This window comes from Bos taurus, chromosome 26 (genome assembly GCF_002263795.3).
Source record: "Bos taurus isolate L1 Dominette 01449 registration number 42190680 breed Hereford chromosome 26, ARS-UCD2.0, whole genome shotgun sequence".
In the NCBI taxonomy this organism is placed as follows: domain Eukaryota; kingdom Metazoa; phylum Chordata; class Mammalia; order Artiodactyla; family Bovidae; genus Bos; species Bos taurus.
The window spans coordinates 42431457-42443481 of record NC_037353.1 but is presented as its reverse complement, the minus strand read 5'-3'; the positions used below and the strand labels follow the sequence as shown (position 1 = coordinate 42443481).

Here is a 12025-nt window from a genome sequence, read left to right as displayed (position 1 = left end):
ATTATACCAATTTACACTGACCAGACAAAAGGGGTTAGAGACACACCACATCCAAACATACTAGAACCAGATATTTTCCTTGTGTCATAAAGATCATTTGGGGAATCGCTCTGAACATGAAGGATTATTTAAGAGATAAACCTCTGTAGGGCTGCTATTCGGTCATAGTTCTACAATGCTGACAGTTCTGCTTGGCATGACTGGGACACTTATTTTCATAGAAGTGATCACAGGACATAATCCTCTCCACCCCACAGCAGCTCTGAACAGGCGCAGGCAGCAGGAGGTGCCAGGGGATCAGAGGTTCCTCCAGGGACAGCTGAGTGACAGCCCTGGTCCTGAGGACCCAGCGGGTCACTGAACAGCCTCCAGAGTCCTCGGAGGGAAATGACTCTTCAGGAGGAGGCTGCTCTTCTATTGGAAACCTGAGAGGTGGAATCCCAGAGAGGATTTGGCTGGGTGGGGCTGCTGGGGCTCACCTGGAGTGGAGAAGTTGACTCCTGGTGCTGCAAGAAAAGAGGTAGCATGATCAGCTTCAGCATCCACAATGGGCTGCAATGAACCCATCAGTTTCCTGAGAGATGCTGAGTGCCCGGCCCCTTCACGGCCAGAAAAGGGCGGCCTAGGAGTTGCACCCAGGAGCTGAATAGGAAACATCAATCTCGCATATCGTTCTTCACAAACAACAGCAAATCTGGGCAATTTCACTCTTACAAACTGGATGTCCCCTCCTCGATGTGAGGGATTGACCTTGCCATTGGCTGAAGACAACCATCACTGAGAGAATGGATCATGGGGAGGGGCAGGCTGAAGCTGCTGCTGCTGTAGGGAGCCCGGTGGGGAGGAGGGAAGCGTGAGCATGCAGAGGAAATATCTGGAAGCAGGGTGGGGTAGGGAGCGGTGGTTCAGTGGCAACTCAGAATCAGGCTGTTGGGAGCCTTTGCTGGTGACACACCAAGCTCAGCAGTGAAGCAGAGTCCATCCAGTCTGCTCTGACCCCCGACTAGTGTCCCAGGCAAGGAGTTGGACATAAACAGGTGGTCAGCATCATCTAGAGACTGACTAGATGTAGGAATCTCATCCTGGTCAGACGAGTAAAGGACAAAGAAGAGCCTGGAGAGAGGCCCAGCCCTCCTGGGGTTAGGACATCAGCTGGGGTAATCATGTGGCATACAGTCAGGAGAGGTGGACTTATTAGAGAGTGAGCACCCTGACTGCAGCCCGGAGACCAGCAGCCAAGCCTGGGGAGAGGAAACCCAAGGCCTGCGGGTCAGGTGGAAAATTGTGTTACTTACTCTGAGTGGTTGTGGTTTGTGGGGGCTGCCAACCTAGAGGGAAAAACAAGTGATTTTAGGAGGCTGCCCCAAATTGTTAAATTCTATCATCATCATTTTCATGGAGAAAGGAAATCCTCGTCCTAATAAGGATTTCTCAGAAGCTTGACTATTCCCACCTACAGTATTACTAACCACGTGGGCTAAGTACATAGAATTCCCCCCTGATTCAGGAGCAGATATTATCACTGTGGGATAAGATCATTTGGGAAATTGCTTTCAACCTGAAGAAATTTTTTAACTGATAGATATTTGCGAGTCTGCTACTTGGTCATGGTTCTAAGTGGTCAGTCTGCATGACATGACTGGGACACTTATTTTCAAAGAAATGATCAGAGGACCTAATCCTGTCTCCCCTCATAGTAGCTCTGACCAGGCACTGGCAGCAGGAGGTGGCATGGGGCCAGAGGTCCCTCCAGGGACAGCTGAGTGACAGCCCTGGTCTTGGGGATTCCACTGGTCGGTCACTGGACAGCCTCCAGAGTCCTCGGAGGGAAATGACTCCCTAGGAAGAGGGCGTTCTTCTTTTATAAATGTGAGAAGTGGAAACCCAGAGAGGAGTCTCACTGTGTGGGGCTGCTGGAACTCACCTGGAGTTGAGGAGTTGATCTGTGCAGCTGCAAGAAAGAGGAAGCATGATCAACCTCATCACCCAGGCTCAATGCAAGAAACCCATCAGGTCCCTGAGACAGAGATGCTGAGTGCCCGGTCCCTCCATGGCCTGAAAAGGGCGGCCTGGGTTTTGTCCAGAAGAACTGAATATGAAACATCAAGCTCAGAACATCAGTCTCTACAAATGAAAAAAGTCTGAGGGGAATTTGCTCTTACAACCTGTAATCACCCCCCTGCTCTGGGGGCCCAATACAGAAGGGGCTGCAGTGGATACATGAAACCCACCCGCCATCTATCAGTGATAGAGGAAGGGAAATAGCCCATCTTCCATGGAAGCTCAGTGTGATTGGAGCACAGTGCAAACAAGAGCTCTTGGTGGGAGAAAATCACTCACTAAAATGGCGGTCATGGAAACCAACCTGAGCAGATGACGCTGGCGTCCTCGCTGTGTCCACAGTTGTGTGTGTTCCAGGGGCTGTGGGAGCAGCTCCACAGGTAGGTCTCATAGCCTGAGCAGCCCACGTCGTCCAGGACAATGGGCCCTGAGCCCTGACCGAACCGGGCATCTCCTGGGGCTGAAATGGCCCAGCCACAGCCCAGCTGCCTGCAGACCACGTTGGCGTCGTTGGTGTCCCAGCTGTCGTCACACACGGTGCCCCAGGAGCCTCCGTACAGGACCTCCACCCGGCCCTGACACCTGTCACTTCCGTTCACCAGCCTCAGGGCCAAACCCGACTCGGTTCCTGGAAGGAGACAGGAAAAGTCAGCCTCCTGTTTCTCCTGAAGGAAAAGGCACTGAGGACTGAGATTCAGATTTCTTCCAGGGGAAGGCTGCTGAGGTCTAGGCAGTGAGTCCATAAGGACTTGACTGAGCGTGGTCCTCACTCTTTATCTCCGATGGCGTGTGATAGAAGCCTTGACTGTGCACTGTGGACTAGCTCTGCAGGTTCTCTGATGGCATGCCCAAATTCAGCAATTCAGGCACCGAATCCTGTCTCAGGATGCAGTTGGGAGGAGGGAAGCCCACAGCCTGTGTGGGCAACCTACATCTCAGACCCCTGGGATAGAATGAGCCTCTGCAAAGGAGACCACTGACACAGCTTCCCTTTCCCACCAAGGTGCCGAGTTTGGCCATTCACCCCTACGTGGGAACCCACTCCATCAGCCCAAGGTTATTCTGAAGACTTTTCCACTCAGTATGCATTCAGGTACTTTCACACACAAAGTGTAGCTTGAAGCTTTTTTTTTGTTTTTTTGCTTGAATCCTGAAATAACCTTGGAATTGTTGAATATCATTGGAGGACTTGGAGATGACTGGGGAGAAGGCACCTATTACCAGCAGGCTGTTCACAATCCCTCCAGGACTTGTCAGCTCAACATCAAGAACAAAAAGACTCTTTCCTCCTGTGGCAGGAGACTTGTGGCTGACAGGCGCCCCCTGGCAGGAAGCAACCTGACAGTGAAGCTCATAAACACAACCAAGCCGAGGTCAGAAAAGTGCATGGGGACAAAGAGAGTATTGGAACTTCTGGATCCAGCTGTACCTGAAGGTTGCCTTATGGCTCAACATCCTCGATATGTAGGCCGTGGCACCAGCCCAAATTAAGAGTACGAGTAGCCATCCTAATACTTGCAAACAAAACATTCTGAGTAACATATGGCACAACTCGTAGGTAAAGCTTATCCATAACTCTGGCCAGTGAAGGCAACCATCCAGAGTGGATGAGGTGGTGACCTCAGAACCCGGACCCAAGAGGCAAGAACTACACCCATGTCTGTGGACTGGAATGTTCCATGCTGGTAGTTGAGCAGGATCTGAATGACGCTCACCATAGTCAGTTGTTGGATACCACAAATCTGGAGGGGAAACAGAGCAGGATTACAAAGAAGGTTGATAGAATCAAGGCTGGTCTAGTTCCTATGACTAGGATCAGGACAGTGGGGTCTGAGGAGCTTCACAGTCCGGAGAGAAGAAGCCTTTTCTGAGAGTTTGCTGTGAGCCCAGATCATGTCATCAAAGGTACACACTCATCTAATGAGGCGGCACAGCCCACAGAGCCATCAGCACGTCCTGCTGACTGGGTACTTCTTGGTAATATAAACGCCTAGACTCGGCCATGGGTGGAGGACAGGAGAAAGCTCTGTCCTCTCCATACACATAACTTTTGGTCCAGAGAATGCATGCAAGCAGAAAAGACCCCGGGACACACCACCCTGTCACCCAAAACTCTGGGGAGACACTGTGTAGCCACGAAATATTGAAGTCACTGAGACAGTCCAGAGGATGCCTGAGTTATGGCTTATCTGGAAGTGTCTTTGTGGTCCAGAGTAACCTGGGCAGGTACTGAGAGGTGGAAAACCTCCACAGTGCCTGCTTGGGGATACTGGGTGGGGGCCCTGGGGCCACTGGGGAGGGGACATCCCAAGTGAAGAGGCAGCAGGACTCACCTGGCACAACCGTGGACTGGGTCTGGGAAGCTGGGGGAGAGAGAAGGCAGGTCAGACACAGTGCAGGTCAGACACAGTGCACAGAACGGGCTCCATGGGGGCAAAGGGGTGATGCTAAGATGCAGGCCAGGTGAGGGGTCAGTGCATGCACCTGCTCTGCCATGGATGGCGGGGCCTCTGTCATCCTCAACCCTCCAAAGATGCTCCTCCTGAGAGGTCCCAGCAGACCAGCATCTCTTATTTCCAAAGTCAAGGTGATTGACTCTGTGTCTTGATGACACAGTGGACCCGGAGCATTCGTCAGGCCCACAGCTTTTATGGATCCACTGAGACACTGAGACGGGGCCCCAGCTCCAGGTCAAGTCCCATGTGTGATCTGTCAGGCTCGACCTTAGGGGATGACAAGGGGGTGCCTGGCAGGTCACACAGGGGCCAATGCCCTACTCACAGCAGACCTGGTGCCCAAACCGTGCTTCCCAGTTCCTTGGAGGGGCCACGGTCCAGGACTCAGAAGGCAGAACCGAGGCCACCAGCAGCCGCAGCCCATGCCCTCTGCTCAGAGACCTCCTGGCAGACCTGTGCTCTCCTGCCCCTGGTTTGCACTGGGTGTGTATTTCTGTTCTAATTCTCCAGCTACACACCCAGGGGCCAGACAAAAGCCTATATACTAAATAAGCAAAACACTAAGGGGATTTCAAGGGAAACGGAAATGTAGAGAGGGTTTCTCGATGGGGTTCAGAATGTGAGCAAGAAACCACCTCCAGAGAAGCGCACCCAGCTTATTTGAGACCCACCTGAGCAGATGACGCTGGCGTCCTCGCTGTGTCCACAGTTGTGTGTGTTCCAGGGGTTGTGGGAGCAGCTCCACAGGTAGGTCTCATAGCCTGAGCAGCCCACGTCGTCCAGGACAATGGGCCCTGAGCCCTGACCGAACCGGGCATCTCCTGGGGCTGAAATGGCCCAGCCACAGCCCAGCTGCCTGCAGACCACGTTGGCATCATTGGTGTCCCAGCTGTCATCACACACGGTGCCCCAGGAGCCTCCGTACAGGACCTCCACCCGGCCCTGACACCTGTCACTTCCGTTCACCAGCCTCAGGGCCAAACCCGACTCGGTTCCTGGAAGGAGACAGGAAAAGTCAGCCTCCTGTTTCTCCTGAAGGAAAAGGCACTGGGGCCTGAGATTCAGATTTCTTCCAGGGAAAGGCTGCTGAGGTCTAGGCAGTGAGTCCATAAGGACTTGACTGAGCGTGGTCCTCACTCTTTATCTCCGATGGCGTGTGATAGAAGCCTTGACTGTGCGCTGTGGACTAGCTCTGCAGGTTCTCTGATGGCATCCCCAAATTCAGCAATTCAGGCACTGAATCCTGTCTCAGGATGCAGGTGGGAAGCCCACAGCTTACATCCCAGACCTCTGGGATAGAATGACCTTTTGCAGCTGGAGACCACTTACACTAGCTACCCATTCCCACCAGGGTGCCAGGTTCGGCCATTCACCCCTATGTGGGAACCCACTCCATCAGCCCAAGGTTATTCTGAAGACTTTTCCACTCAGTACGTATTCAGGTACTTTCACACACAAAGTGTAGCTTGAATCTTTTTTTTTTTTAAGCTTGAATCCTGGGAGTGACGGTGGGGGAGGGGACGTCCTGGAGTCAAAAGGCAGCAGGACCCACCTGGCACAACCGTGGTCTGGGTCTCGGTAGCTGAGGTCAGACACAGTGCACAGAAGGGGCTTCACGTGGGCTAAGGGGGGGATGCTAAGTTGCAGAGCAGCTGAGGTGTCAGTCCTTGCACCTGCTCTGCCATGGATGGGTGGGGGGCCCTCTGCCATCCTCAACCCTCCAAAGAGGCTCCTCCTGAGAAGTCCCAACAGACCAGCATCTCTTATTTCCAATATCAAGGTAAGGTAATTGACTCTATGTCTTGATGACACAGTGGACCCGGAGCCAATCGTCAGCCTCACAGCTTTTATAGATCCACTGAGGCAGAGACAGGGCTCCAGCTCCAGGTCAAGTCCCGTGTGTGATCTGTCAGGCTCGGCCTTAGGGGATGACAAGGCGGTGCCTGGCAGGTCACACAGGGGCCACTGCCCTGCTCACAGCAGACCTGGTGCCCAGACCGTGCTTCCCAGTTCCTTGGGGGAGCCATGGTCCAGGACTCAGGAGGCAGAACCTGAGTCTGCCAGTCTCTCCAGGACTTGTCAGCTGAAGATCTAGAACAAAGAGGCTCTTTCTTCCTGTTGGGATGTAGACTTGGAGCTGACCCCTGCCCCCATGACAGGAATGAAAGTTAGAATGAAGCCCAACACATGGAAATCAGAGCTCTAAAAAGTGGTTAAGACAGGTAGTCCTGGAACCTCTGGATCCAGCTGTACCTGAAGACAGAACTATGACTAAATGTCTTAGACATGGAAGTTACTAGGTCCTAGTCCAGCTTGAGTGTCGGTTGAAATCTTACCACATGGAAACTGAAACAGCCTGACTAATACATTCTCTAACGGATAGGTGAAGGTTATCCACAGTTCTGATGAGTAGACGGAATCCCTGCCGTTGAATGAGGTGGTGAACGCAGAGCTTTAAGCCAAGATTTAGACATTGAACCCTGAGAGTTCGGCGGCATCCAAGTGACGCCTACCATAACTAGTTGTCGGATACCACCACTCTGGAGGGGAAACAGAGCAGGATTACAATGAAGCTCAGTAGAATCAAGGTTGGTCTCATTCCTACGACCAGGAACAGGACAGTGGGATCTGAGGGACTCCACGGTCCAGGGAGAAGAAGCCTTTTCTGAGAGTTTGCTGTGAGCCCAGATCATGTCATCAAAGGTACACACTCATCTAATGAGGTGGCACAGCCCATAGAGCCATCAGCATGTCCTGCTGACTGGGTACTTCTTGGTAATAGCATCACCTAGACTCCACCTGGGGTGGAGGACAGGAGAAAGCTCTGTCCTCTCCATACACAGAACTCTTGGTCCTGAGAATACGTTCAAGCAGAAATGACCCCAGGACAGAGCACCCTGTCATCCAAGCTCTGGGAGACACTGTGTAGCCACGAAGTCCTGAAATCTTGAGCCAGTCCAGAAGATGCCTGTCTTATGGCTCACTGGAAGTGTCTTTGTGGTCCAGAGTGAATAGGGCAGGTATTGAGAGGTGGAAAACCTCCTCAGTTCCCTCCTGGGGCTACTTGTTGGGGCCCACGGGGCTGACTGCTGGGGAGAGGACGTCCCGGGGTCAAGAGGGAGCAGGACTCACCTGGCACAACCGTGGACTGGGTCTGGGAAGCTGGGAAAGAGAGAAAGAAGGCAGGTCAGACACATAGTGCAGAAGGGGCTCCACAGGTGTAACGGGGGTGATGCTAAGCTGCAGACCAGGTGAGGGGTCAGTGCGTGCACCTGCTCTGCCATGGACGGCGGGGCCTCTGCCATCCTCAACCCTCAAAGATGCTCTCCTGAGAGGTCCCAGCAGACCAGCACCCCTTATTTCCAAAGTCCAGGTGATTGCCTCTCTGTCTTGATGACACATTGGATCCAGAGTCAATTGCCAGGCTCGCAGCTTTTATGGATCCACTGAGGAATGAGACAGGGTCCCAGCCCCAGGTCAAGTCCCATGTGTGATCTGTCAGGCTCGACTTTAGGGGATGACAAGGGGGTGCCTGGCAGGTCACACAGGGGCCACCGCCCTGCTCACAGCAGTTCTGGTGTCTAGACCGTGCTTCCCGGTTCCTTGGAGGGGCCGCGGTCCAGGACTCAGGAGGCAGAACCGGGGCCACTGGCATCCCCAGCCCATGATCTCTACTCAGAGACCTCCTGGCAGACCTGCGCTCTTTTGCCTCTGGTTTGCACTGGGGCATGGAGCGAAATGTCACTTTCCATTTGGTTTGTTGTTTTGGTAATTCTCAATCTACATACCCAGGGGCCAGACAAAAGCTAATATACTAAATAAGCAAAGCACTAGGAGGATTTCAAGGGAAAGGGAAATGTAGACAGTGCTTCGTGAGGGGATCAGAATGTGAGCAAGAAACCACCTCCAGAGAAGCACACCCAGCATATTTGAGACCCACCTGAGCAGATGACGCTGGCATCCTCGCTGTGTCCGCAGTTGTGTGAATTCCAGGGGCTGTGGGAGCAGCTCCACAGGTAGGTCTCATGGCCTGAGCAGCCCACGTCGTCCAGGACAATGGGCCCTGAGCCCTGACCGAACCGGGCATCTCCTGGGGCTGAAATGGCCCAGCCACAGCCCAGCTGCCTGCAGACCACGTTGGCGTCGTTGGTGTCCCAGCTGTCGTCACACACGGTGCCCCAGGAGCCTCGGTACAGGACCTCCACCCGGCCCTGACACCTGTCACCTCCATTCACCAGCCTCAGGGCCAAACCCGATTCGGTTCCTAGAAGGAGACAGGAAAAGTCAGCCTCCTGTTTCTCCTGAAGGAAAAGGCACTGGGGCCTGAGATTCAGAATTCTTCCAGGGAAAGGCTGCTAGGTCTAGGCAGTGAGTCCATAAGGACTGGACTGAGCATGGTCCTCACTCTTTATCTCCGACGGCTGTGTGATAGAAGCCTTGACTGTGCACTGTGGACTAGCTCTGCAGGTTCCTTGATGGCATCCCCAAATTCAGCAATTCAGGCACTGAATCCTGTCTCAGGATGCAGGTGGAAAGAGGGGAAGCCCACAGCCTGTGTGGGCAACCTACATCCGAGACCTCTGGGATAAAATGAGCCTCTGCAAAGGAGACCACTGACACAGCTTCCCTTTCCCACCAAGGTGCCGAGTTCAGCCATTCACCCCTACGTGGGAACCCACTCCATCAGCCCAAGGTTATTCTGAAGACTTTCCCACTCAGTACGTATTCATGTACTTTCACACACAAAGTGTAGCTTGAAGCTTTTTTTTTGTTTTTGCTTGAATCCTGAAATAACCTTGGAATTGTTGAATATCATTGGAGGACTTGGAGATGACTGGGGAGAAGGCACCTATTACCAGCAGGCTGTTCACAATCCCTCCAGGACTTGTCAGCTCAACATCAAGAACAAAAAGACTCTTTCCTCCTGTGGCAGGAGACTTGTGGCTGACAGGCGCCCCCTGGCAGGAAGCAACCTGACAGTGAAGCTCATAAACACAACCAAGCCGAGGTCAGAAAAGTGCATGGGGACAAAGAGTATTGGAACTTCTGGATCCTGCTGTACCTGAAGGTTGCCTTATGGCTCAGTATCCTCGATATGTAGGCCGTGGCACCAGCCCAAATTAAGAGAGCACGAGTGGCCATCCTAATACTTGCAAACAAAAGCATTCTGAGTAACATATGGCACAACTCATAGGTAAAGCTTATCCATAACTCTGGCCAGTGAAGGCAACCATCCAGAGTGGATGAGGTGGTGACCTCAGAACCCGGACCCAAGAGGCAAGAACTACACCCATGTCTGTGGACTGGAATGTTCCATGCTGGTAGTTGAGCAGGATCTGAATGATGCTCACCATAGTCAGTTGTTGGATACCACCAATCTGGAGGGGAAACAGAGCAGGATTACAAAGAAGGTCCGTAGAATCCTGGTCTAGTTCCTATGACTGGGATCAGGACAGTGGGTTCTGAGGGGCTCCACAGTCCAGGGAGAAGAAGCCTTTTCTGAGAGTTTGCTGTGAGCCCAGATCATGTCATCAAAGGTACATACTCATCTAATGAGGCGGCACAGCCCACAGAGCCATCAGCATGTCCTGCTGACTGGATACTTCTTGGTAATATAAACACCTGGACTCGGCCTTGGGTGGAGGACAGGAGAAAGCTCTGTCCTCTCCATACACATAACTCTTTGTCCAGAGAATGGATTCAAGCAGAAATGACCCCAGGACAGACCATCCTGTCACCCAAAGCTCTGGGGAGTCTGAAATCACTGAGGCAGTCCAGAGCATCAGATGCCTGTGTTATGGCTCATCTGGAACCGTCTACATGCTCTAGAGTGACCAGAGCAGGTACTGAGAGGTGGGAAACCTCCACAGTCCCCTCCTGGGGCTGCCGGTTGGGGGCCCTGAGGGTTACTGGGGGGAGGGGACATCCAGAGTCAAGAGGCAGCAGGACTCACCTGGCACAACCGTGGACTGGGTCTGGGAAGCTGGGGGAGAGAGAAGGCAGGTCAGACACAGTGCAGGTCAGACACAGTGCACAGAACGGGCTCCATGGGGGCAAAGGGGTGATGCTAAGATGCAGGCCAGGTGAGGGGTCAGTGCATGCACCTGCTCTGCCATGGATGGCGGGGACTCTGTCATCCTCAACCCTCCAAAGATGCTCCTCCTGAGAGGTCCCAGCAGACCAGCATCTCTTATTTCCAAAGTCAAGGTGATTGACTCTGTGTCTTGATGACACAGTGGACCCGGAGCATTCGTCAGGCCCACAGCTTTTATGGATCCACTGAGACACTGAGACGGGGCCCCAGCTCCAGGTCAAGTCCCATGTGTGATCTGTCAGGCTCGACCTTAGGGGATGACAAGGGGGTGCCTGGCAGGTCACACAGGGGCCAATGCCCTACTCACAGCAGACCTGGTGCCCAAACCGTGCTTCCCAGTTCCTTGGAGGGGCCACGGTCCAGGACTCAGAAGGCAGAACCGAGGCCACCAGCAGCCGCAGCCCATGCCCTCTGCTCAGAGACCTCCTGGCAGACCTGTGCTCTCCTGCCCCTGGTTTGCACTGGGTGTGTATTTCTGTTCTAATTCTCCAACTACACACCCAGGGGCCAGACAAAAGCCTATATACTAAATAAGCAAAACACTAAGGGGATTTCAAGGGAAACGGAAATGTAGAGAGGGTTTCTCGATGGGGTTCAGAATGTGAGCAAGAAACCACCTCCAGAGAAGCGCACCCAGCTTATTTGAGACCCACCTGAGCAGATGACGCTGGCGTCCTCGCTGTGTCCACAGTTGTGTGTGTTCCAGGGGCTGTGGGAGCAGCTCCACAGGTAGGTCTCATAGCCTGAGCAGCCCACGTCGTCCAGGACAATGGGCCCTGAGCCCTGACCGAACCGGGCATCTCCTGGGGCTGAAATGGCCCAGCCACAGCCCAGCTGCCTGCAGACCACGTTGGCGTCGTTGGTGTCCCAGCTGTCGTCACACACGGTGCCCCAGGAGCCTCCGTACAGGACCTCCACCCGGCCCTGACACCTGTCACTTCCGTTCACCAGCCTCAGGGCCAAACCCGACTCGGTTCCTGGAAGGAGACAGGAAAAGTCAGCCTCCGGTTTCTCCTGAAGGAAAAGGCACTGGGGCCTGAGATTCAGATTTCTTCCAGGGAAAGGCTGCTGAGGTCTAGGCAGTGAGTCCATAAGGACTGGACTGAGCGTGGTCCTCACTCTTTATCTCCGATGGCGTGTGATAGAAGCCTTGACTGTGCGCTGTGGACTAGCTCTGCAGGTTCTCTGATGGCATCCCCAAATTCAGCAATTCAGGCACTGAACCCTGTCTCAGGATGCAGGTGGGAAGCCCACAGCTTACATCCCAGACCTCTGGGATAGAATGACCTTTTGCAGCTGGAGACCACTTACACTAGCTACCCATTCCCACCAGGGTGCCAGGTTCGGCCATTCACCCCTATGTGGGAACCCACTCCATCAGCCCAAGGTTATTCTGAAGACTTTTCCACTCAGT

The 12025-nt window shown here is 53.5% G+C and overlaps 1 protein-coding gene across 1 annotated transcript in view; it reads right to left on the bottom strand.

The window, feature by feature from the left end:
* Positions 1 to 12025, bottom strand: part of DMBT1 (deleted in malignant brain tumors 1) — a 101836-nt gene that overhangs the window by 48737 nt on the left and 41074 nt on the right. Inside the window, exons 31-41 of the mRNA XM_059882093.1 lie at positions 11265 to 11588; positions 10471 to 10500; positions 9869 to 9895; positions 8458 to 8781; positions 7650 to 7679; positions 5189 to 5512; positions 4395 to 4424; positions 3777 to 3803; positions 2366 to 2689; positions 1925 to 1951; positions 1296 to 1328 (exon numbers count right to left, since the gene is read on the bottom strand). Of these exons, the coding sequence (XP_059738076.1) occupies positions 1296 to 1328; positions 1925 to 1951; positions 2366 to 2689; positions 3777 to 3803; positions 4395 to 4424; positions 5189 to 5512; positions 7650 to 7679; positions 8458 to 8781; positions 9869 to 9895; positions 10471 to 10500; positions 11265 to 11588 (1500 nt within the window). The remainder of the gene's footprint in view (positions 1 to 1295; positions 1329 to 1924; positions 1952 to 2365; positions 2690 to 3776; positions 3804 to 4394; positions 4425 to 5188; positions 5513 to 7649; positions 7680 to 8457; positions 8782 to 9868; positions 9896 to 10470; positions 10501 to 11264; positions 11589 to 12025) is intronic.